We start from the raw sequence: 26,602 nt of genomic DNA, 5'->3' as shown, positions 1-26,602 counted from the left end.
CATTCATTAGTACACCAAAATATTCTTTAAGCATGAAGAAGCACTTGTTTTTTTGCTTTGATCTGATTTCAGCTCTGTGGGAAGCCTTGTATTTTGAATTTTTTTTTAGTCCAGTTTTTGATATCCCCAAAGCTTTATTAGTATTTTCTTGCAGTGGTGCAGAACATGTCTTATGTAGAGCATCCTCTTGTGGACCATTGTAATTGTGAAATGGGCACTTGTGCTGTATTTCCTGCGATCTGGGGTTTGGCTGTAGGTTCTCATGAGCAATCATCTTTGTCTTAAATTCCCATCACTTCTTTCTTGTCTTCCTGTTGTGTTTATGAATATTTCAGTATTGTGGTAAGACCATCAGAAGGAATTATCCCATAATGTGACCAACTTTCTTGTATGTCTTCATTTTGCTGGAACATAGATCTGGAAACATTCAGGTAGTGATGAAACTTGAAGGAACCTGTGCCTTTGTAATTGAAAATACTAAATAGATCTGTATTATTTATTAGTGAGGAACAATAATAAAAAAGTACTTGCAGCTCAGTTAAAATAAAAAATGAGAGAAACATTTTTTTCACAAACTAGATTTAAAACTGGTTTCTTCACATCTAGTGAACAGCAACGTAGGCTAGGGAAGCTGGATATGATCTTCTTCTGAAACCTCTGGAGCTTTAACACTTCTCAGACTCATTTTGCATCAAGAAAATCTGTTTACTTCAGTAGAATTTAGTCTTGATTTATTTGGGGTAAGCAAGGTCAGAACATAAGACCACTGTGTTTTTCTTCTTCCTCCTCTTGGGTTTCAAAGTTCTATAGTTAGATGGCAGGAATTTTGGTGTTTTGAGATGGCTGTAGTTTCTTAAATATATTAATAGCCTCAAAATGATCTGGAGTGTTTACATCTACAGTTCTGTGGTGAAGGAGAATGAGAGTTCCTTTAGGGGCGTTTTGTAGTATTTATATGGCCTTGCAAAGTAGGTAAGTCAGCAGATAGTTAGCAGATCCTAAACTTAATAGGAACATAGGTAAGTTAGGAATCTTTTTCCTTAGAATCTTCTTACAAAAGGAATTTATAGGATATTGCATCAAAGAACAGGGTTTGTGGGTCAGTGACCAACATTTCATTGAATTACTTTTAAATTAGCTCTATCTCCTATGGAATTTAACAGTCAAGAATCCAGTAAAAAGCTTTTCAGTATTAACAAATCACACTTTTCATAGCACTTCTGCTGTCTTTCTGGATTTTCCTTAGCCAGATATAAAAATATATTAAATATATGTTTATATATAATATGTAAATATGAAAAAGATTGGATAATGCAGGAGCTCTTTCTGCTTCATTGGAAAGCAGCTCTAGAGTAGTCATGCCAGGTGCGTTATTAGAAGAAAGCGTTGTAAAAATAATTACTACCAATTAGCAGTCTCTAGAAACAGATTTACTGAGGTGTTTAACCTGTCTAGTTCTGAAATTCCCCTTTCTTTCAAATTAGTTCCACTGAGAAATTGTACCTAATGGTGTAATTAGGTACTAATATTACCTATCAGTTACCTAACTATTATCAAAATACTTCAGCAAAATAGTTAGAAATTATAGTTTTATTTTAGCCCAAGTGATGTTTGCAACACTGAAAATACTATTTATATCTGAAAAATTTTACTTTCAAAATAATGCAACAGTTTCAGTGAAGTGACTGCGAGACGGGAAAATATGCTGTAAACAATGGTCATTTCAGTGTTTGAAATGTTCCTTAGATAACTATCAAGCATCAAATAACTAAGTCAGAGCTGAGCAACACTGAAGTGGCATGTACCTTAGTGTGTGTGTTTTGTTTTTTGTTTGTTTGTTTGTTTTTTAAATCAGTGCTAGCTAGCCATATGAACTCTAACTGAAGCTGACCTCCTGGCCCCAAATTCACCAGGAAATAGAATAAAATGTAACTTTTTGTAAATAATTCAATAATAATGGTCCAAGGAGTTTGATGTAAAATTCTTACTTGTTTATAATAGCTTTAGGTTTCTGTGCTGATAATATTCCTCAGAATGCTTAAGATTCTCTTACTGCTGTGGAAGATTACATTGTATCAATTGTCGATACATTTCTGCTATAAGGATGATGATCATGTTTGAAGGAAAATAAGGATAATATGCTCTTGCAAGAAAATTTTTTTTTTGAATCTTATGTTTACCAGTTTTGAGAGCTTTCTTTTTTACACCTCAATTTTTTTTTAATTGTACTCTGGAAAAAAAAAATCATCCTGTTGGTAGGAGGTGGGAGAGGTTATAAATTCATAATGAGGTTATGATATTCTCTTGGACTATTGTGGCACAAAACCTATTTCTCAGGAAGATCATACCATGTCGTAAGGCTGGAGATGGATGTAAAGCTACAAAGAAAATCATTTATCAGGTAAGAATGAATTGTTGTGATGGACAAATAAAAATAAGTACGCTGCATTCTGCTTAAGTTGATGTGTGTTCTTTTGTAGTCTATACACTGACTTGTATCTTATTTTGTTTTCAGGTTTATGGTAGGCTGTGGTAGATGTGATGATTGGTTTCACGGTGATTGTGTTGGACTGAGTCTTTCTCAAGCACAGCAGATGGGTGAAGAAGATAAAGAATATGTGTGTGTGAAATGCTGTGCCGAAGAAGACAAAAAAACGGAGTCTTTTGATCAAAGTATACTGGATACTCAAATGAAACTTGAACTCCGTGGAGAAGAGCGAGCAATGGAATGTGAAAAACCTGGGATGTCAAAGCAAGCACCTACTTGTAATCTAAGTGTAACTGAGAAAACAAAGCAAGCAGAGGACACAGTGAAGCACAAAGTCAAAATTTTTAGACGGGTAAGTCTTATTTAGTGTTTAAAGTTCTTTTAAGTATTGAGGGTTTGGGTGGAGGTGTTCATCCTAACCTTTTATCATTTAAAATACTGATGCTTAATAGTATTTCAAACATTTTCCCTCATGTTTGTAATTTAGAATAAAATGTGAATCTAATCTAAAACTTGTGCATTATCTTCAGAGTAACTTTATTTTTTAAACTGATTTGACTATTTTGAGATGAGTTTTATTGATAAACTCCTGTCTGCTACATTGAACAGAGGTATGTACATGTCGTGTGTGTGATATATATATATATATGTATATCTGTTTAAAAAAAAAAAAAAAAGTAACTCAAGCAAAATGCCCTGTTCAGAAACAGGTTGTAACCCTTGTGCCCAGGGAAGGAACACATGAAAAATTTAATAGATGAGACTTGCACCCTAGTTTGCAAATCCTGTTTATTAAATTTAAATCTTAGTTTCTGTTTGGAATTTCTGGTATCAGATGTTACCAGTAAATGGTCACTGTTATAACTAATAGTGCGTACGAGGCTCAGTGGTAGATTGGCGTATTGGTTTTTACGTAAGTGATATCTTGAAGAACTTGGCTAGAATTTTGTAAGTAAAATGCACTGCTTCTGTTGGGCATCTGTCAATAGGCTATATTATATATAGTACAGATCTCTTATGTATCTGTAAGACCATTGATTTAACCTTAGATTTTACATAGAAGAAATATTTAAGTTTTTAATTGCAGTCTTTCTGCTTTTTTTGTCTTATCTCACTGCTCTTGCTTGGTTAGTAAAATGACTTGTTTTTATTATACTTCACCAGAGTATTTTAGTATATAGTATCATATTCATCATGATTTAATCATCAGTGATCCTTTTTGCCTTATCTTTCTGAATAGTATTATCATAATTTTGATATATAAACCATTCTGTGTAATTCTGACCAAATATTGTTTTATCTGTACTTTCTGATCACATATGGCTTCCTCTGCATACTTGGCTAAAACTGGATAAGGGATGTTCATTGGTATTCCTGAGCTTTTTAAATAGCTGAAAGCATACAGTCATTTTCAACATAGAACGTTTAGTAACATTCTAAAAAGTATTATTTAATATTGCATACATCCAGGGATTTAATTATACAGTACTAACTATATATAATTTGAAGTTTATAAAATTTGGGAAGAATGCATAGTGATTACATAGTGGTTCATTGTAGTGTTCAGTAGCATGCTAATGTATAAATGTTTATTTCAGGAATCTGGTGAGGGGAAGAACTTGTCAGAATGCAGAGACTCAGATGCTAAGAAAGGGCAACATGTTCCTACTCGGAAAGCATCACAGGCTGCTATACCTCCTCGGAGGTCCTCTGAAGATAAAAATGAAAAAATAAGTAGAGAGTCCCCTAGTGCGGTTGAAAAATCCACAAAATCAGGTAATGAGGTTTGGAGAAGTGCTCCATGCTGTAATCTGTGTGCATGTACAATGAAGCATGAGGACTTTCTTTATGGTATCAATTTTTAAACCACATTTCATAGTGCAAGTGATGGTGATCTGGAGAACTATTTGCTCTCAGGATGCTTAGGATCTTTGTTTCTCATATCTTCTTATATTTTATTTAGCAGGGAAACATTTCCTGTGTAGATGTTTCCTATTCAAATAGGAGAAGATGCTCACATAATCAATAATGGGAGAAAAGGTTCACAAAGACATCTCTTTATTAAGCTTCATTTCATACTGTGAAAATGAGATAGTCTTCCATAAAATACCACAAAATATTCAATGTACATAAGTGTTTTAATTGCTGTATAAATAGTAATATTTGAGTTACTGATTTCTTTTGGCCAAATTGATAAATTATCTCTGAATTCATTTCAAAAGCTAACACTGTATTGCACACTGAACCATCAAATTTTCATTCTAAATTTAATTTGAAAGGCTGAAGGGACATGTTTTTCTTTGAAAATAACCTCCCTCTCCTACCTTCCCTCCCCCACATACATCCCCCAAAAAAGCCCTACCCACCCACCCTTTCAGGAAGGATTATTCTCATTTATTCTTATGAGACCACGATAATGTGACATTTTCATCATTTGGCACAGAAATCTTAGGAGAACAGCTAGTGAGGTTTTTGTGCCAGAGAACTGCATCTTTAAATACTAAACTCAAGCTCTGAATTCTTGTGTTAATAAACTCTGCTCCTAAGGGAGATCTGCAGAGTTAATTGTAAATCTAAATGTAAACATTTATATTATACTGAATGGTATCCTTCAGACTTCAAACATCTTCCTATTCATCTTTGAAATTCTCAGAGTCACAAAATATTTGACATTCTTTCTAAGTGCAAATTGCATGGAGTGAAATAAGTCTTTGTCATTTGTGAAATCACTGAACTGTTCTAAAATATATTAAGTGAATTAGGAGATGACAAAAAGATTTTACAATGAAGAGTTCACAGTGGATATTAATTTAAAGATTATTTTTAAAGGGAGAGGGCTTGGCCATCTCATTTAGGACAATTAACATAAATTGTTAAACAGAAAATTTATCTTAATCTTTATTTGCTTTGAATGATACTTATAGTGGTGATGTTTACTGCTAACATTGCCCATCATTTCCCTGTTATGGGACTCTATTTTCCGTTGGCTGAAACTTTGCCAAAGTGTTGCTGGCACGTGGAGGCTTTCTCTTTCCCCTGACTCCCACAGGCTACATTTTTGAAAAGGCTTCATTGCAGTTCTTCATCCACTTCTGAGAAGGAGATAAGCAAAAAATATATTGACCAAATAAAAGCATTATTAGAGCTGCTTTATTGAACAAGTCTAGCATTTTCATGTGTTAGATCAGAGTAGAGGAATGGCAAATGATGGTATCGGGTCTGCACCATCTTTTTGGTGAGAGGTGGGAAGATGGTCACATTAACAGCAGCGTTCATGATCCAACCACATAGTCTGCCCAGTGGAAAAGAAAATTATTGTCTTAGCTACTTGAAAATGTGGTTAGTATGGGTCTGGTATTAATGCATTTTAAGTTGCACTCAATAGGCAGAAGTAATAGTAAAGAAGTATTTCCTTTTGCCATTGAACACACACATTAGATCTTTATCAGGGTTCAATTTTTGTTTCATTTTTCAGAGTAGAAAATGAAGGTTAATATTGTTTTTTTCCTTTGATTTCTTAAATGGAAAGCTGCTGCTCTAAATTAGTGGTACGTTCATGTGCAGAGACGTAGGAGCTGAAGTAATTTTTTTAATGATTGTAACTTGATTAGCAGTTGCAATTATTTATGACACAAGTGGCTTTGTGAAAGAGAGTGTTTATCTGAGATGAGCAGCTGAGATTATTAGAACTGAAATAATTTTGATGGCTAGCAGGTTCAAAAATCCTAATTTTAATGAAAAACTCTACTTTAAAGTTTAACATGCTTATTATAGTAAGTGCTTTCCAGTATATTATTTCTCAGTTTGCTTCATTGAAAAATTAATCTATGCTTTCACAGAAATTCAGATCAAGCTAATAAGCATTGGTCAGGGTTTTTTTGTTTTGTTTTTCTTGGCTCGGTGTAGAAGAAAATACGTTAAGCCAAAGAGTTGCAAAAGCCCTATTTGTTTCTGCTAAGGCAGATTTTTTCTGGATTAATCTATGTAATACAAAAATCAAACTGAACAAGCAGACAGCCCCTTGAGTCCATTCCTTCTCCTTGAAGGTAAACTCTTAGCAGTTTAAAACTTCAGGATATCCCATAACAATAAATGTTTACATCAGTGGCCAAGTAGTTTAAGTTTTTTAACTCTGTGTATTTTGATAGGTGTTCATGAGAAACAAGAAATTAAGAAAAAGAAAATTGAGAAAGGAGGATCAAGTAGCACAACACATCTGCCAGCTGTGACAGCTTCAAAACCTTCTGCTGATCAGATAAGACAAAGTGTCAAACAATCTCTTAAAGAAATTCTCATGAAAAGGTGTTTATATATATTATCAAATGAACATATTTATTTTTTGTTTTTCTTTAAGAAAGAGGAAAAAAAAAAGTTTTTGGAAGTATTTGGTAATTTTTCCACTTTCCCTTGTGTTCTCACAGATTGACAGACTCCAGTTTAAAGATACCTGAGGAGAGAGCAGCAAAAGTTGCCACAAGGATAGAAAAAGAACTGTTTTCTTTTTTTCGGGACACTGACTCAAAGTATAAGAACAAATACAGAAGTTTAATGTTCAATCTAAAAGATCCCAAAAATAATGTATGTATTACTACATATAATACTTTACAAAAATCCTTCATTTGCAGTAGATTAAAGGAAGAGTCTTCTGCAGATACCTTATTAATCCTTTCACAATGTGTTCTCTTATTTTTTTTCTAAATGTTTCCTCATCTCTTTGACTTCAGTGTTTTTATTCTCTTCTTGTGCACTCAATGTTTTGTTCATTTCTCCTTCTTTACCTGTCATTTATTCTGCAACTGCTTGTCCCTGCTGTGCTTTATAACAGGTTTTCAATGTGAAGTGGATTTAGCTTGCTTGTTCTAAGTGTTTGTCTTTACTATTGTTTTGTATTTTTTCCTTTAATAGTACTTCCTGTGCTTATTTTGTTTTAATCCAGAAGGTTTTCACTGCCCTTTTTCATACAGAGATTTCTCAAATTTGGTTCTTGCTCTGTTAAAAATAGTCACTGACTGCATCACTTCTATGCTTTACAGGAGCCTACTTTTCAGCATGGTAGTCGTCTCATCGGCCTCTAGCTTTTGTCTTTCTATCAGTTGTTCTAAGCATTTCAGCTGCAGTAGGCATAAACTCACTTTCTCTTTTGGAACAGCAGTTAATTTTACATCTGATCATTAAGCATTAACAAATTTGTCATATACACTCTGTTATATAGAATAAGCAGTGGACTCTGGAATTAATTTTTTTTTCCTCTTAAAGAAAAATCTAGCAGTGTTTCCTGGAGTGTGAAATAATTATAAGCAACGCATGATCTATGTAGCTGTAGATAACCGACATCAGGAGAAGAGTGTATTGTACCTTGCTTCTCTACTGTCTTTCCTACTTGACTATTAGTAGGAGCCAGTTTTGTTTTGATAGCAGTAGTTAACTTTTCTTCTTTCTTCTAGATATTATTTAAGAAAGTGCTTAAAGGAGAGGTTACTCCAGACCATCTAATAAGAATGAGCCCAGAAGAACTGGCTTCCAAAGAACTGGCTGCTTGGAGACAAAGAGAAAACAGACACGTGAGATTTGTCAACTTCTATTTTGTTGGCCACCTACGTATATTTAACTCTTGTTTTCAGGCTGCATGTGTTTAGAAAGGCCAGAATGCGTGTTGCACAAAGCAACTTGATTAGTCAGGAGGACTCCTGTATTCTATTTAGTATTCAAGAAACAAGGGGAGGGTGTTGGTACATAAGTTGAAGTGTGGTAAATTCTTGCAAGAGAGAAACCCATGTGTTTTCCCTTATCATACAGTTTTGTTGCTGCTCTTTCTTTCGTCTCAAGAGTGAAGATATCTTTGTCTCACCTTATTTCCAGTAAGACTTTAAAGCTCCAACAGGAGCTTTATAGAAACCAATCTCTTGGCAAGGGAGAGAGCTCTCTTCTGACAAACCAAGCCTAACTGGAGTTTCTGTTGTTTATAACTTATGTACTGTCAGAGTATGACATTTCACCAACCAAGAAGTAAATCTAAAGCTGAAAATTTGACTTATCAGTCTGAAAGACTATCTAAAATAAAAAAAATATACATAGTATATGAAATTTATTAGGTTAGTTTGATAAGCATAACTTTTCTCAAAACAGAAAATCACATTATATTTTATAGCTGTGTTCATAGTTTAAAAGGAGAAGCAGGATTATAAAGAGCTGTATTATTTTTATAGAAGATGCCTTTTTCTTAGATATTATCCTGTTTATTGAGCACTTAGTCCAATGACGGTAACTGCAGCTGCTTAAAAATGTCTATTTTACAGCATCAAATCTTCTAGTTTACAAAATCTGGATTTGTGTTGGCAGTGTTTTTGATATCTATACGCCACTTTTAGGGCTGAAAGGCAAAAAAATTGGGTAGTGTTAAATTAGATGCATGTTATGGTTTGTGATGCTAGGAATTGTGGGTTATATCAGATGACTTCCAATAAAAATTGATGAGTAGGTACTGTAACTCCAAATAGATGGAAAGTAATTGTCTTGAATTCTGTTTGCTCAGAACGAAAGAATATCTCATATCAGTGATGACAAGAATGGCCCTGACTTGGTACAGTGGGATGCTATTTTAGAGACTTGATTATTTGCATTGCAACATGATTTTTTTTTCCTGTTTTCTTCCTTTTCATTGTATATATTGCCCAGGAGTCTTACTTACGGACCACAACATCATTTTGCTAGTTCCTATGCAAACACAATTGCTGAGTTAAGGTGTTATCTCAAAGCTGTTTTGAGGGCCTAGAAAGGCATGGAAAGTTTGTTTATTCCTTCTGTAGTTATCTAAATTCCATCTTTTGTTATTAACTTGTTAAATCTATTTTATTTTTATAAACATCAATAAAATACTAAAACCAGACTATTTGAAACAAAAAAATTCCACTGACCTTCAGAAAGACCACCAAAGCAAAAGCATGTATTGCTTAATAAATTACTGAAGGCTCCTAAATATTTCAGTCTCTAGAGTTTTTGTTTATTTCTCTGAAGTGGAATACAGCATGTAAAATAAATCGTTAAATAACAACACATCTCTCATTTGACTGTATTTTTTTAATTTCCCTTTTAAGCAAGACTTTGAGACTGCTACTTAATGTCTTCAGAACTTCCCACTGTGTTCAAAAGTTACTGTAGGCGCTTGGTAGACAGATAATGCGATCACAGATAGAATACTTGTTTCCTTATGACACCAGGCTTAAAGGCAAACACAAACTCTTTCTGGTTTAAGAGGCAGAGATGTGCTTAAGAAACAACTTTAGCAATACTGCATTATGTTTTATTTTTTAGGATGGAGCAAAGTAGTAATGCTGATCAGAATTAGACATCATATTCATTACTTTAAGAATACCTTAAACCTTTTTATTGAGGTAGAGCATGAGAATTATGTACTCAAAATCAAGCTCTTGGAAAATGAGATAAATATATGTGTATTTATATTCTACTTTAGCTGTAATATTATGGGAAAAGAATTAATAAAATTTTTCTTCGGCTCTTGAAAAATTAGAATTGCCAGTCTAAGTTTAGTGTTGATGGTCTGCTTTATACTTTGTTTAAATACATGCCTGATAAGTATTCACTGCATTTCAGGTGAAGTTTGACCTGCTGGATTTGTGTATTTGCTATATAAAACTTCTTGACACTTGCAAAACATGAATATATTTCTTTCTCCTCCACTGTTTCTGAAGTGCAATCTTTTTCTTGTTATATTTGCAGGTTTCCAAATTTTATTTTATTATCCTGAATTAAATATATATAACCTGCTGTTTTTACAGACAATTGAAATGATTGAGAAAGAACAGAGGGAAGTTGAAAGAAGACCTATCACAAAAATTACTCACAAAGGGGAAATAGAAATTGAGAGTGAAACACCAATAAAAGAACAAGAAGAAGTTATGGAAATTCAGGTAAAAAAGAAAAAGAAGCATATTTAGCTCATAAATAATGTAGTTGCAAAGTGGTTTGTTTGTAATTCTGTTTTTAAGATCTGTATCTTAATTATATTTTTTTGGTATGCTTTGAATTTAATTTTTCTCTTATTCTCATTGACTTTCACGTCTGGATTTAGTTGTTTTTTTGTTTGTTTTTGTTATGTTCATGATTGTCTGAATTCCGGCAGTAGTAGAAAATATTCTAAATCTTACCTAAAAGAAATTTAGGAGTATCAGTTCAGTATTTTAATTCATTTGTAGTTTTTGTGATATCCTTTCAGAAAAAGAAAAAGTGGAGTTGAAGGGAGAATTTTATGCCTGAAGGGAAGAAAATGTTAAAAAAATATATATGAATAGTAATACTAGGAATACTAACAAAGGAAAAAAAATTAATGTTTGACTTTCCTTAGGAACCTAATATGATAAAGTTGTTTGAGAAGTCAGAGGAAGCTGAAAAAGATAAAGAAGTCAACGAGTCTACATCTCCAGACACCACAAATCAACACAAAAATCATCTCTTTGATCTTAACTGCAAAATCTGCATAGGTAATTTTGAAAAGCACATTAAAACAAATATATCTCACTTGTATAGTGTTTTTCAATCATAAACCTCAGTATACCTCAAAAATGTAAATAAATGTTTTTGCCCCCAGTTTACAGACTATGATGTGGAAGCAGTATTTTACTTTATTTTTTACAAAAAGAGACAATTTTAAAATGATAGGCTATTGGCATAAAGATGCCTTCTATAAAAAAATAGACTGCAGACAGAGAAAGAAATCTTCTAAATGGGCGTACCTGCTATATTTGCTTCCTCATTTCTTTATTCTGTCCAACTACAATGGCAGTGCTGTATTTTTCAGTGCATCTTCCATGTCTTCAGAGAAAATTAACTTTTTTCTTTAATTAAAAATAAAAATCATTCCAATTCGTTCTAGGCCGAATGGCACCACCTACTGATGATCCTTCTGCGAAAAAAGTGAAAGTGTCTGTTGGAGTTGCACGTAAGCAGTCAGACAACGAAGCAGAGAGCATTGCAGACGCACTTTCTTCAACATCAAGTATTTTAGCTTCAGAATTATTGGACGATGATAAACAAGACTTATCAAAATCATCATTCTCATCTCTACCGAGGTAATATTAAACTGTTGAAGTATTTTTAAATGAAAGACATTATTGCTCTCATTAAGCTCTTAGGACCAAAATTTTTTTTTAATGGCATTTCATAATCCACTTGTACTTGAAATTACACAACTCTTCTTAGGAATGAGGTTATTTGCTGAAGTAAATCATGCTATGCATTTGTATAAGTAATACCACTTGTATTATTGTGAATACAAACTTGTAATTCTCACATTTCCTTTGGGGGAAAATAAGCTGCCTTGCATTTGCTGGTGCAGAGGTGCCTATAAATAACAACATGCGGGTTCATATTAAGAAGGTCAGAATTAAGATTTCATACTGTGTTATGCTATTATGCAACATGGTATGTACAGTGTTGCAATTGAATGAGCGTATATGTGTGTGGGCGCATTTATATTTATTTGTATCTATTTATGTATGTATACATATAAAGTTAGGAAATTAGAGATTGCTGTAATCCAAACATTTAACAGACTGATAAATCAGGCTAGTATCAGATCTCAAAACAATGCTTTTCTAGAAATGACAGTCATAAACATTGACAAGTGTAATGTTAATTTTTTACTCTGTATCAATCAATGTCTATATGTATTGAAACAATTACTCCTTGAAATTCTTGCCCCAAATTAACTGTGAGTATGCAGTACCATGGAGCTGATGCCTTGCAATTAGCACTAATGTCCAGTCTATGTCAAGGAGGTCAAGGTGGCTAGACTGGAGATCTTTTCAGTGTGAGAATCTGGAACTGAGACAGGGACTTCTTTCTTCCCCGTTTTTTCTTGCTCATCACTGGTGTTTTATGCTCCCTGTACCCTCTGCAGAAAGAAAAGGTGGGGGCAAGGGAGAAATCTCATCTGTTCCCAACATAGTTTGTCAAATTTTTACAGTTGTTCTGGTTTTGCCAGGCATCTTTCCTGCTTGTTCTGCAGAATTATTCTGGTTTTGCCAGACCCCTCTCCTGCCTGCCTTAGATCCTTTAGTGTTATCTTGCAGATTTTACTGTTGTTTACATATATTTCCTGCACCCCATTTATGAAACTAAACCCGGAGTGTCTATTTGCAATTACAGATTATATGCATATGCTTAACTGTGTTACAAAATGTTTATGCATTGTGGCTGGTTAGGCTTTTAGCAGTGTTACAATATTAAAAAATGCTTATATTCAGTTGCCTGTGTTAGTGTGCTTATGTGTCCATTCAAGGCAAGCAAATACTCATTACATCTTGCTTAGTACGCTCTTACGTTATGGATGCAACAGGCCTTTGCTTTGGCTACAGTGGTTCCTGGCACAAATGATATTTAAAGAATGGTAGAGTTAGACTAAGAATGTTGAATGTAATACACGACCTTATTCAGTCTGCAGTGCGATTAGCATTTGTGTCCTTTTTAATAGTATTTAGTAACTCTTAGAGTAGATAAGTTCTCCGTGCTCAAAGGATACATTAGTGAACTGATGTGCCGTATGCATCTGTTTCACTGGAAGATGAGAAATACAATTGTCTGTCTGTCCCTTCTCCATACTTGAACCACAAGTATGTTCAACTGAAAAAGAAAATTCTTAATTATACATCATTTATTTTACAGGAGATCATGGCTTACATGATCTTACATTATATATTATGTTCTTGACAATGTTTTTGTCTTTGTCGTTTTTAGATCAGAAACACCTGGGACTGTGGAAAGTGAAACTCTGTTTCTGGCACGCCTGAATTTCATCTGGAAGGGTTTTATCAATATGCCTTCTGTGGCAAAGTTTGTTATTAAGGCCTACCCAGTCTCTGGCTCTTTTGATTATTTAACGGAGGTATTTATATTTACTGTAGAGAATGAACAGTTCATTTATTAACTTGAATTGCTAATTTGTTTACCTTATAGGCTAGTAATAGTATAATGATGAAAAGCAGTGAAGCATGATCATAGGCTGAGTAAAGTACTTGTGGGCTGAAATAGGTTAGGTAGGGTTTATGTATTTAGTAATGAAGTATATTTCAGTATATAAGTGGACCCTTGATTCATCAGGTTTTAAGTTCTCTGATGTCTTTCAGTATGTTTTGCTCTTGTTTTTTGAGGATGAGCAGCAGTATTTCCAGAGCTGCTTTTATGAAGGTTTAACTATGTTTAGTTTATTATGGAACATCATCTGTAGTATAAGGGTAGAAGGGAAAAGTGGGACAGATTTTGCCATCAAAATAACCATCTTTGTGGCATCTGTTTCCTGAATTAGAGGTGAGAAAGTGGTAGCTGTTTTGAACTCAAAGCATTAAACGAGGCAGTTCTCTCCCCCCCCCCCCCGCCCCACTGCCATCCCGAAAAAAATATCCATGCTGGTGGTTTCTGTTGACAGTGCAAGTTTTGTCTTCTACAGTAGAAAACTGTATAACTAACTCCTGTATAACAGAAGTTTCATTTTTTTCTAATCTGGTGGCAATTCTATCTTAATTTTCAGTTGTAAGACTAAATTGGCCTTCAAAAATAAAAGTTTGTGGTGTGCTCACAATCTGGGAGGCAGGGAAAGGATATGACTCTCTGTAAGAGCTGTCTTTGTGACATGACGTAAAGATCAAAGAGCTCTTAAGGCTCAGTGTTACTTCTCATCAATGACGCAGGATATGTAGCTTTCTAATTAAATAGAGTTAGGTCTTCTATTAATGTGATTATATTTACTTTGCTGTAAGTATTCAGTGAAATGCAGGGTATACAGTACTCTTTAGTACTAAAGGATTATTTTACAAACATAATGTTCTTTACATTAACTCTTCTGCTTTATTTCAAAAAATCTGTTTTTTGTTCCTAAGGTGTTACTAAATGATTCTGGAAGTCTGCCTGTGTCACTTGTGAAAGTGAACTTGATAGTGTCCAAGAACAAATCTGTGTCTATATATACGCCTGTGTGTAGGTTATGTTTTTTCCTCATGACTAAGATTTTAAAATAGTTTGTTTTATTCCTTGATGGGCTTAACATTCTCACAGCAGTTAAATCTTACAGATGCTTTAAGCAATTACAGAGCAGAGGAACATTATGTTTGCAGTTATTATTACTCAAGTAAACAACTATCGGGGAAGGTTGGAGGGAACAGTATTGAGTAATAACTAATTTATTACAAATTGTTGACTTCGCACTGAAAATCCTAATTTAAACACCCAAAATTTAATGTGAATTCATTTGTTTCTTTCTACTGCTGTAAATTCTACTGACATTGGAAAATTTATAATTCCAGAACTTTAAGAATTATGTATGTTTTGAATATATGAAATAGGTATGTTGAGTTCAGGTTTTTATCATTCTTTCTCATAGGATTTACCTGATAGTATTCAAGTAGGTGGCAGGATATCTCCTCACACTGTCTGGGAGTATGTAGAAAAAATTAAAGCTTCAGGGACCAAGGTAAGAAATTTTATATATTGAAGACTTACTATTTAACACACTTCCTATTCACCATAAAGGTCTTTCTCCTGGAACATGTGCAGAATAGAAAACAATTTGAGGATGACTGATGGTTATGTTGAATGGGGTAGATGGCAGCTGGTGGCATTCAATTCTTTCCGTTGAACCATAATGTTTCACTTTGACAGTATTTGTATTCCTTTGAGACAGTAATTCATAACGTATGTTTGAACCCCACTTCACATGTGTTGAGTGTTACGTTTTATTTCTGTACTGTTTTAGTATGTAAAACCACCTCGGTGGCCCTCTGTTGGACTTGTTTCGCTGTGTGCTTGTCTTCCTTATGCTGGGGAGCCCAAAACTAGACACACTTCTCCAAATGTGATCTCACAAGTGCTGAACAGAAGGAACTAATTATCTCCATTGACTTGCTGGCTACTCTGGTTGTAATAAGCAGGATGCAGTTGGCCATCTTTGTAGCAAAGGCCACTGCTCATTCATGTTCAACTTGTCCGTCTGGACCCCCAGGTCCTTTTATGCCGAGCTGCTTTCTAGCTGGTGGCCCCAGCCTGCTCTGGGGGCATGGGGTTAGTCCATCTCAAGGGCAAGATTTTGCATTTACCTTTGAACTTTACAGGCTCCGGTCAGTCAGTTTCTCCAGCTTGCTGAGGTCCTTCTGAATAGCAGCCCAGCCCTCCAGCATATCGACCACTGTCCCCATCAGGTGTCATCTCAAACTTGCTGAGAGCCATCTGTCCCATCTTACGAGTACAAAATATGTTAAACAGCATCAGTCCCAGCATTGACCTAAGAGATGCACCACTAATAACCAGCTGCTGGCTGGTCTTGTACTGCTGATTTGAGCCCTTTGGGCCTGGTTGTCCAGCCAGTTGTCCATTTGTGTTATAGTCCATCCATCCAAACCGTATTTTGCCAATTTGACTATAAGAATATTATGGGAGACTGTGTCAAAGGCCTTGCTAAACTCAAGGCAAACAACATTCGCTGCACTCTGCTTGTCCTCAGAGCCAGTCATCTCATCACAGAAAGCATCAGGCTAGTCAGGCACAACTTGACCTTGGTAAGGTCGCAGTCTTGTCCTTCAGGTGCTTGCAAATGGCTTCAAGGAGGATTTGCTCTGTGATGGTTCCTAAGTGAGGTGAGGCTGACAGGTCTGTAGTTCCCTGCATCTTCCTTCTTGCTTTTCCTGGAGGAGGACATAATGTTTGCCTTTCTCCAGTCACCGGAAACTTCCTCTGACTGCCAGGACCTTTCAAAGATTATCAATGGAGAGCAATCCCACAGTGGCGTTGGCCAGCTGCCTCAGCACTCTGGGATGCCTCCCCTCCGGTCCACTGGCCTTGTGTATGTCTAGTTGGCCAAAGTGCTCCCAGGCTCTTCCTCTGCCACAGCTACTGCTTCACTTCCCCAGACTCTGCTACTAGGCCCAGGGACCTGCGAGGCCTGAGCAGGCCTTACCAGTAAAGACCAAGGCAAAGAAGGCTTTGAGTATCTTGTTTTTTCCCATGCCCTTTGTCACTAGCTCCCCACTTAATTGAGGAGTGTCCCCCCATTTTCCTTAGCTTTCTTGTTGCGATACAGTCATGGAAACACTTCTTGTTTTACTTCACAAACCTTACTGCTTTTGACTCCTGCTGAGTTGTGGCACTGAACTCCATCCCTGTGCCCTCAGGCAGTGTTCCTGCTGGGTAGCCCATCCCTGCTTCCCTTGTCTCTGTGTTTCCTTCCGTGTGTTTGAGTTCATTTCCTTGTTTGTCCATGCTGGCCTCTTGTCACACGCTAATCCCTGCACATTATAATGGACCATCTTGTCCTTTGAAGCTATACAGTCTTTTGTAGAATGCTTTACCTTACAAGGCAGTCTCTCATGGGATCCTACCGAGAAATCTCTGAAAATGCTGCTCTCCTAAAGTCCAGGGTTGTAACTTTACTGCTCGTCTTGCTCAGTTGTCTCATGACTGTAAACTCTGCAGGCTCATGGTGGCTGCAGCTGAGGCTGCCCTTGACCTTCATGCTCCATATGACTTCATGACTAACAGGACTGGCAGAATGCCTCCATTAGTTGGCTTGTTGATCACCTGCATCAAGAAATGATCTTCAACACTCTAGAAATTTTCTGTATTGCTTACATCTTGCTGTCTTGTCCATCCTGCTGATATTGGGGTGGGTTAGGTCCCCTCAGGAATGTCAGGTCTGAAATTGTGAGGCTTCCTCTGGTTGTCTAAAAAAAGGCTTTGTCTACTTATCTTAACTTGATCAGGCAGTCTGTAGCAGACAGCCACCACAACATCGGCTGTGTTGATTTGACTTCTAATTCTTAACAATGATAAGAGAGGGTCTGGGGGGTGCTGAAGCAAGGTACATAGAGTCAGTGTACCAGCTTGTTGGTTGCCTAGGCTTTCAGTGTATGCTTGCTCCGCTGCTGTCTTCTCCTTCACATGTAATGATGATATGCCTTCTTTTAGCTAGTGAATGTAATGATGGCTTAAGGAGTGGTTTCAGGTACAGGATGCAGTGAGATGCAGGCACTGGTTTCCAGTTTTGTGACTTGAGGCAATTAAAAAAAAAAAAAAAAAAAAACACCTTTCAGCTGAGAACAGACTGAGATTTCACTTTATACCACTTAGTATTAGCTAAAGAGCTAATGGTAATTAGCTTTCAAAGGTAGATCTAGTTTCCATTAGCTTTATATTCTCAAGGCTAGCTATCTTTGCCAAGAAAAAAACTGGGAGACTTATTTATGGAGGTAAACTAAATTCTCACTTATTTCTTCCACAAATTTTAAGAATATCCTGTCTATGCATCTGTTTGATTTAAAGGCCAGTGCATGCTCATTGCTGTTCTTGCAGAGTAAGACTCTGTCCTAAGTGCTATTAAGCTTGGTGTGTTGAGACTGTATTATGAGATGTGGCTAAATTAACAAATCTTGGGATGGACAGACTTCAGGAGATGTGTTCTGGAGCAGTAATTCTACCTTCTCTTAAGAAGGTGCAGTAAGCTTGCTCCATGCCTACTCAGATATATTCAGGTGGAAGGAGCTTTAGTTGTCCCAGTGAAGTCCACGTCATTGATTTTCTCTGATGAAATGTATGAATAGTGTAGGTCTAAAATCTGTGAAAGACCATTTGGGATTTGAATATACATATTTTTATTATTATTATTATTATTTTTTTTTTTTAAGCTCTATGTCTCTTCTTTTTTCAGTTGGCTGCCAAGGCCAATATTTCAACTTCCTGTATTCACCCTGAGTTTCACAGAATTCAAAAGCTTCTGCCTAAGAAGGCTTGCTTCACAAATGCCTAACTTGCGCTGCCTGTGTTTCATAAACAGCAGTACTGCTCAGCCTGGGATTTCTCCAAGCTTATGTGCTTAGGGATTTTCAAAAACACTGAAACCTGGTGCAGTAGATATTTTGTTCCGTGAGCACAGTTCAGAGTTTAGGTAGTGAAGTACCTAAATTGTTCTTGAGGCTTTAGTAGCCATTTAATGCACAAAACTTTCCTACAATGAAGTACCTTTCTCTAATTTCTGAAATGGGGAACAACTGTGTTTTAAAGCAGAAATTTAAGATTATATTACTTGATAAGATTACATTACTTGATTTATAATGTGATGATGCTGTATGATATTTGAGTCTTAAAAATGCATTATGGTATGTTAATGTCACTGCACAGAAGTAAATACTATTGTTTGAAGTAATTGGAAGGTGCATACTTCCTTGCTTGTGTACCTAATTCTAGGCTTTGGATACTGGTCTTCCCCTAGTGTTAATCGGTTTCTTAGACATGACAGACTGTACAAAATAAGGCTTTCTAATAGTGTTAATGGCAGGATGGGAATAATTGCTTGGAAGTTGGCATTCTTTCCTAAAAATTTCTTATTTAGCAGGCTAATATAAAATGTTGGCTTTTTTGTCATGCACTGTAATGATTTCTTTGTTTTATGCTGAAAGCTTCTCACTTGTTTTCTCAGTTTTCTTGATTCTTTTTGGCCCTGTGTCTTCTCCTTCTGCCTCCTCTGTTCTCTGTGTTTTTGGAGAGGTATCTTTTCCTCTTCTTTGAACTGTACTTTTAAATGAAAAGCAGTCACTAAAACAATTAAAATTTCATAGTAAAATATATGTAACCGTTGTGGTTTTTCTCTCTCTCTCTCTTTTTGTAAATAGGAAATCTGTGTAGTTCGCTTTACCCCTGTGACTGAAGAGGATCAGATTTCCTATGCTTTGCTGTTTGCCTATTTCAGCAGCAGAAAACGTTATGGTGTAGCTGCCAATAACATGAAGCAAGTGAAAGATTTGTATCTCATCCCTTTAGGCTCTTCAGATAAAGTTCCACATCACCTTGTGCCTTTTGATGGGCCTGGTAGGTACAGCATGGAATTTGGAACTTCATTATCATAACACTCTCCAAAGAAGGGTATAATAGGAATTTAAGAGGAAAAATAATTTCTAAAACTACAGTTAAAGTTTTTGTGAAAAATGCCAAGATATTCTGTTCAAATGTGTCATGAGTATTCCTTAGTGTTATATTAGCTTCCTTTAAAAGTATTTCAAATTGTAAGATTATTTTGATACTTTAAAAAAATACTATCGTAGAAAAAATACTGAGTAACTGTTTTTAGTAGTCTTCCTCTAACTCAGGTGTTACAATCTCAGTAAATTCAGTGATGCAAGCGACCTATGATAGTAGTTGTACAGAATTCCATATTGATTTTTTGACTTAAAAATAGTGTATTTCATTATTTGAAATGTCCTGATTCTTCACTAATTTGTTGTTTTCCTTGAGTCTTCCAAATTAAAAAAAAAAGAAAAAAGGAAAACTTAAACAGATGGACAAGGAAGAAATGATCCTGAAATGGCTCTCAGTTGTTCTGCTTACACCTGGGTTCTTCTGTATCAGTTTATTCTGGCTGTAAATATTTGTGGATGATTTTTCCTTTTGGGATAGTCAGGGATGAAACTAAGAGGGGATAAGATACAGCAAAGGGATGTAGAGAGAATTTAGCAATTGAAGGGAATGAGAACTAGAAGTAGGTAAAGCTGAAAGGGAAATGGTTAGATATCAAATGAGAAAAAGATAGGAAGTAGATTCATTGTGGATGGTGCAGCACTGCACATAGTTTATTCCCAACAGACTCTTTTTGAAGATAATCCAGTTAACGGAAACTTCTCTTGGGGTATTGTCCAGGTCAAATGCAGTGACAGTCTTCTGTATTTCTTTGAGTCCTTTGATGGTATGTCCTTTAGAAGAGCATTTGGTGAAATGACAGAATACTCCGCAGAACTTATCAATACTTACCTGGCTCTGCTTTGAATGCCGGAGCATTTTTAGAGCATTTCTGCGCATACAGGAATCAAAATTACCCTGCACTAAGTAGCCCACTGTGAAGGATTGTTGTGTGTTCCTTGCTGCCAGGATGGAGGCACAGACCCTGTAGGTCTCATTTTACTCTGAACAGCTTTGATTTGGGCCATTTGAAAAATAGTAAAAATATTTTTATACTGACCAATGATAAAGCACTACCTAAATTTACGTTCATATGGCCATAATCATCTACAGGGAAAATAAAATTTTTGAAGAGCTTTATTTCACCTGGGAATTATCTATGCAGTTGAGAAACCCTCCATTTGTCACTTATTGACTCTTGTGCCCCTTTCTGTAGTAATGGATCAGGCTTTCCGGAAGTTGAAAATTTCTCAAATCATTATTAATTTCAAAATATTTACTTGATTTTACATGCTTTTAAATAAAGAGGTTGACCTTCTTTTTCATTTTTATCCAGATGATCTTTTTAGTTGTTTTTCTTTCTAGGTAATTTATCTGTATTAAAAATCCACAAAACCAAAAATGACCTCTCGGTACTGCTCAGCGTGATGTATTACTTGGACCAGCTATGCATAAACTTGTGTTATGATGTGCTGGATTCAACTCAATAGAACAAGACCACCATTTGGGGGGAGAGAGGGCTGTGTTTGTTGTCCTCCCACCCCAAGAATCTAAATTATTCAGAACAAAATACATAATGAACAAATTTACCTCTTGAGAGATGGACAATACTGTACCTTGAAATACAGTGCCTTCCTGGAATGAGGGAAGCATTTTGGAAAGTCATTACAGAATCACAGAATGGTTGAGGTTGGAAGGGACCTCGGGAGATCATCTGGTCCAACCCCCCTGCTCAAGCGGGGTCACCTAGAGCACGTTGCACAGGATTGCATCCAGGCGGGTTTTGAATATCTCCAGAGAAGGAGACTCCACAACCTCTCTGGGCAACCTGTGCCAGTGCTCTGTCACCCTCACAGTGAAAAAGTTTTTCCTCATGTTAAGACAGAACTTCCTGTGTTTCAGTTTGTGCCCGTTGCCTCTTGTCCTATCACAGGGCACCACTGAAAAGTGTCTGGCCCCATCCTCTTGACACTCTCCCTTTAGATATTTAGATATTTGTATACATTAATAGGTAATTCTAGGTAAACCTTTGAAGAAATTGATTAGGAGACTGTGGAGCTGTGAGTATGCTATTAACCTTTTTTTTTGTTTTTTTTTTCTTGTGTTTTGCTACCACTGTGTTAGATTCTAGCTATCTTAGTCTAACGTGGTGTTTAATTTCTAATTTTTTTTCTTAAGTGACTAGATGTAAACTGTCTTGTATTCTGTATTTCGAAGTTACAATGGGTGATAGCTTACTTAAAGCAATTTCAGTTTGCAGTTCTTGAAGTCATAACTTTTATGTTGGAATTACAATTTTGATTATTTTTAAATGTTTTGTAATGAAAAGTATTGTAGCTTTTTTGCTGCATTTTGTTGTCTTGCTTACTCTGCTCTAGGAATCTGTAGTGTTCTGTAATCTTAATGTTACTGTAGCATAGTACCTCACTGTGGTTTGTTCTGATCAATGATGGGAGATTTCAAAGTCGGACTTAATAACATAAAATTATTACTCTTACAAAATATTATAGCAATTGTGGGTTATTTTTTTGTTAAAATGATTGCTTTAACCAAAATGTTAAATAGACAATTAATTGCTGTTGTGATTTTGTACAGGGATTGAAGTACATCGACCAAATCTATTACTGGGATTGATAATTCGTCAGAAAATGAAGAGACAGATTACTGCTGTTGCAAGTGTTAGTAGTAGCTTTGTGGATGAAGTTTCTGAAAGTACCTTGAGTAACTTGCCACCAGAGAAGAAAAGCAAGCCAAACAAACCTGAAGTCTCTCATAATGAATTGGCACTAGAAGAAGAAGAAGAAAATGATTTTTTTAATTCCTTCACAACTGTGCTACACAAGCAGAGAAATAAATCTCAACAGTCTAATATAGAAGATGCTCCTGCAGTTATTGAACCTTTAGTGGAAAGCACCAAACATGAACCACCGAAGCCTCTCCGATTCCTTCCCGGAGTCCTGGTTGGATGGGAAAATCAACCTTCTACTCTGGAGCTAGCAAATAAACCACTGCCAGTGGATGATATTCTTCAAAGCCTGTTGGGTACTACAGGGCAGTTATATGAACACAGTAAGTCAGAAGCGAGTCCCAGTGAAGACGTACCATTATTAAATGAACAAGCAACCTTAAAAGAAGAAAATATGGATATTGCTGATGTACCTACTGAAGTTGGTGAAACAAAGACTAAGTTGGACGGTCTACAAGAATCCACTGATGCTACTGTAAAAGTGGACGCAACAGCTGTAGGGACCTCAAGTTCTGCAAGAAGTGCTGGAACTTTGATAGGCCTTAGTCTGAAGGGAAAACCTCCAGATGTTTCCACAGAAGCATTTTTAGCAAATTTATCTGCTCAGTCACAGAATAAAGAAACTGAAGAAAGTAAAGAAAATGATCCAAAGTGGCAATTACATGACAAGGAGAATGTTGCACAGGAAGTCAGAAGGACCACAAATTCTAGCTTTTCTTCTTCCTCATCAAATGCAGGGAAAAAAAGCAATGAGAACAATGTTAATGTAGGCTCTGCTGAAGGTACAACTGCTAATACCTCTAAATCTCCACCGTTTATTAATCTTAAAAGAGACCCACGACAGGCAGCTGGACGAAACCAACAGACTAATGCTTCAGAAAACAAGGAAGGAGATGTTAGCAGAAATGAAGACCGACAAAATGTTTCAGGAAATGATCAAATGGAATTAGAGAATAAACAGTCTTCTGGAGAAAAGGGCTTAAACCTGTATCAAGGTGATGCACAAGCAAATGAGATGCAGTATAGTTCAACTGCAACGAAAGCAGATAATGTATGTGCATCACAAGCAGAAGATACCAAGAACTTGCAGGAAGATACCTTGATGCAAAACATTGAAACAGTGAACTCATTTAGAAGAGGACCAGCAACAACTTCATCTCATTTTGAAACAGAAAATTCTTCTCGTTCTGAATTTATTTCCAAAATCCCAAGCCCTGTTACAAGTGGCAGCTTCTCATCTGTTAGACCTCCGCAGCACAATTTTCAGCATCCTAAACCTAATCCACCTGGATTTCAGTTTCAGACTCCTACACCTCATAACTTTCCTCCACAAAACAGCCCTATGTTTGGGTTTCCTCCTCATTTGCCACCTCCACTTCTTCCTCCTCCAGGCTTTGGTTTTCCTCAAAATCCGATGATGCCATGGCCACCTGTAGTTCATTTATCAGGTCAACCACCACACTATACCGGACCCATTGCACAAGGGCTACCAGTGGCTCACAAACAATCAAGATTTTTGGGGCCAGAAAATTTTTTTCAGAGTAAAGACAGCAGGAGACCAGAAAGACGTCATAGCGACCCTTGGGGCAGACAAGAACAGCATTTGGACAGAGGGTTCAGTAGAGGAAAAAATGATCAACACAGGCAAAGGTTCTATAGTGATTCCCATCACCAAAAGAAAGACAAACATGAAAAAGAGTGGAACAATGAAAAATACTGGGAGCAAGATTCTGAAAGAAATAGGCGCAGAGACAGAAACCAGGAAAAAGAGAGAGAGAGGAAGAGTAGAGAGGAAGGACATAGAGACAAAGAAAGATTGCGACCTCCACACAATGATAGGGGTTCTGATGGAAAATGCCCCAGAGAGACTAGAAATCCAGAAAAAAAGACCGATAAGCCTAAAACTGAAGAACAGGCTCATGAAAAGGATAAAGAGAAGGAGAAAAGTAGAGAGAAACATAGAGAACGAGAAAGTGAAAAGAACAGAGATAGACATAGGGACCACAGTGACAGAACTAAAAGCAAAAGGTAAAAAGATGCAGGCAGTCTTTCAAAATCCTATTTAAATAAACTGTTAAGAGTAATGTCGTAAAACTTTGTATAAAAAAAAAAAAAAGCCTGCTAGGATTGTGCCATCTTTTTTTATTCAGTGTTGGTGTTTTGCAGAAACAAGTCTGTGTTTTGGTACCAGTCACTGTACCAATACTCATCCTTTTTTTCATTATACCAACTATTGCTAGAAGTAGGAGTTTAATATTTTTAAAAAAATTTACATTGCTGTATATTCAAAATTTTAAAGATTTCTTTCTTTTATTAATATGCAATAAAGGCTTAGAAATTTTCTCAGCTGATGAAGTTGGCTTTAGTCAAGTATGCAATATAGTTGCTGCCTTTGGTAATTTGTGCTCTCTTCTGTTTTAAGATGCTCTGATAATTTTAAAGGTGAATTTCATACAATAACCTTCTTTTTAAATTGCACTGTTTTTAAAGACTGTAGCAGAGCCTCAGAATCCACACACATTACAACAAAATATAATATGCTCGGTGGTGTGAAGAGTTCTTTTTAAATTATTCAGTAGTACAATAAAATAATTCAAGTGTATTTCGTTAGTTTTTCAAATATTTCCTACGCATCTGAAGCAGTTTGTGACCAGAAATTGGAAGGCTGAGATGCTTGAATGTTATTGCTTTAAACTGCACTTGTTTTAATAAGAAAACATTTTTAAACTAAATTCTTCAAAATATGATTTGTAGTAGTCAGTCATTTCTCCATCATTTTCCATGCTTCAAAAACTTGAATACCTAAGCTTGTACATTACTTTGTGTTTTACTATCCTTTTTACTGTAAAATGTAAATATTTTAAGGGATATTTTGATTCTAAAACGATAAAACTTTCTCACATACTGTGTGTGTTTGATTTCGTAGATGTGAAACAGTAGGCTAAATTAATACAGCAGGCGGAGCTGTGGAAGGCTACATTGCAGCTTTGCTTACACTTTTGGCTAGGTGGTTTGGGGTTTCAGGGGAGGAAAGGGAGGGGCAGAAAAAGGTGGGGGCAGAGTGTTTGTACCTTTGGAGCTTTCAGTAAGTTCAGATTTTGTAGTGACTGACATCCACTGATTTAGAAAAAACAAACAAAAAACAACAAAAAAACAAGCCCCAAACCTAAAAACAACCCCAAACCTCCTATTCTCACAGTTTTTCTTCAAATGCACTGTTCATTTTGTTGAGTTATTTAAAGACAACAAAAATATTCCACCACTGGATTATTAGATTTATGGTACTATTTTTCGGTTTTCTGTTTTTTACTTTGAGTATGTTACCTTATGTATTGACATAGCATTTTACACTTGGCTGTAGAAGAAGCCTCTTCTTTCCAAGAAGATCTTCCCAGTTTTAACATCAGCCTAACTGTTAATTTTTAAAGTTGTGAATATATTTAAAAGTAGTGTTTTATTTTGAGATGCTGCACATAGCTTCATAGCCAAGTTGACTAAAATTAAAATTAAAAATCTTGCACCAAATAAAGGTGGCAGTAGACTTTATTCAGTAATGTTTCTTAGGCCCATAGTTCAGATGATTCATAAGAAAAACCCTCAGTTTGTTAGTAATTAGAAGCAATATTTAAATGTTGAAGTTATTTGTAGCATGATAAAATGATATGATTAAATTAGTCTGCTCCAAATGAATTCCATCGTCTGTGTAGCAGTAGGGCTATTGATTATTTCTGGTAGTAATATGCATATATTTTGCTGCTTAAATATTTACACCAGGGTTCTTTAGACATAAAAGTGCACAGGAGATGTAAATTTGGTACCATTTTATGTGGAATCTGGTTATTTTTAATGACACTTGTTGGATTTATTTTAAATTATGTATATTACTGTTCAGCCATTTTAAGAACTAAAACTTAGAACTAACAGGAGCATCTGGAGACCTCCAGAAGATCCTTAAAAGAACCTTTAGGCTTTCCATTGACTGTATGGGGAAGATAGGGAATTGCTTTAGGAGGATTGCTTTGTGTAAGTTAGGTATCCACAATGGTGGGCTGAATCCTATCCTTGACGGTTTGTGTAGCTTAGATTTAATATGATATGAGGTGGACTAATTGTTTTGGTGTTGGATTAAGTAAAGTCTGTAGCTTTGCTTGTAAAGGTTTTTGGTCCCAAAGTAGCCTCCTCCCAGCCCATGGTTACTCTCAGATCTCAAATTCATGTGCATTTGTGCTCTAGAAGTACACTGGTAGCATTGAAAATTGCATCTGCCTGTACTGGAGAGATCAGAATGCCCTTGGTCAGAATTACCAGAAACATTTTGTTTAGAAAGAAAGTGTAGACGTTTTCAAAGCTTGCCAAGTGCTTAACTACCTGGCTGGTATATTTAAAACCCTACAAGTGCCAGAGCAAGACAGCCCCTCAGG

The 26,602-nt window shown here is 36.0% G+C and overlaps 1 protein-coding gene across 4 annotated transcripts in view; it reads left to right on the top strand.

Moving 5' to 3' along the window:
- PHF3 (PHD finger protein 3) overlaps positions 1–25,085 on the top strand; it is a 57,170-nt gene extending 32,085 nt beyond the window's left edge. For all 4 annotated transcript variants that reach the window (XM_067294134.1, XM_067294137.1, XM_067294136.1 and 1 more), the window contains 12 exons: positions 2,516–2,840; positions 4,087–4,264; positions 6,637–6,790; positions 6,910–7,066; positions 7,933–8,049; positions 10,285–10,416; positions 10,851–10,986; positions 11,379–11,574; positions 13,241–13,388; positions 14,880–14,969; positions 19,156–19,351; positions 22,031–25,085. In XM_067294134.1, the coding sequence (XP_067150235.1) occupies positions 2,516–2,840; positions 4,087–4,264; positions 6,637–6,790; positions 6,910–7,066; positions 7,933–8,049; positions 10,285–10,416; positions 10,851–10,986; positions 11,379–11,574; positions 13,241–13,388; positions 14,880–14,969; positions 19,156–19,351; positions 22,031–24,213 (4,012 nt within the window). In that variant the 3' untranslated portion in view covers positions 24,214–25,085. The remainder of the gene's footprint in view (positions 1–2,515; positions 2,841–4,086; positions 4,265–6,636; positions 6,791–6,909; positions 7,067–7,932; positions 8,050–10,284; positions 10,417–10,850; positions 10,987–11,378; positions 11,575–13,240; positions 13,389–14,879; positions 14,970–19,155; positions 19,352–22,030) is intronic.
- The last annotated feature ends 1,517 nt before the right edge of the window (positions 25,086–26,602 follow it).

This window comes from Apteryx mantelli, chromosome 3 (genome assembly GCF_036417845.1).
Source record: "Apteryx mantelli isolate bAptMan1 chromosome 3, bAptMan1.hap1, whole genome shotgun sequence".
Lineage (NCBI taxonomy): Eukaryota > Metazoa > Chordata > Aves > Apterygiformes > Apterygidae > Apteryx > Apteryx mantelli.
Note: the sequence above shows the minus strand (reverse complement) of the source record. Positions and strands in the feature narration are given on the sequence as shown.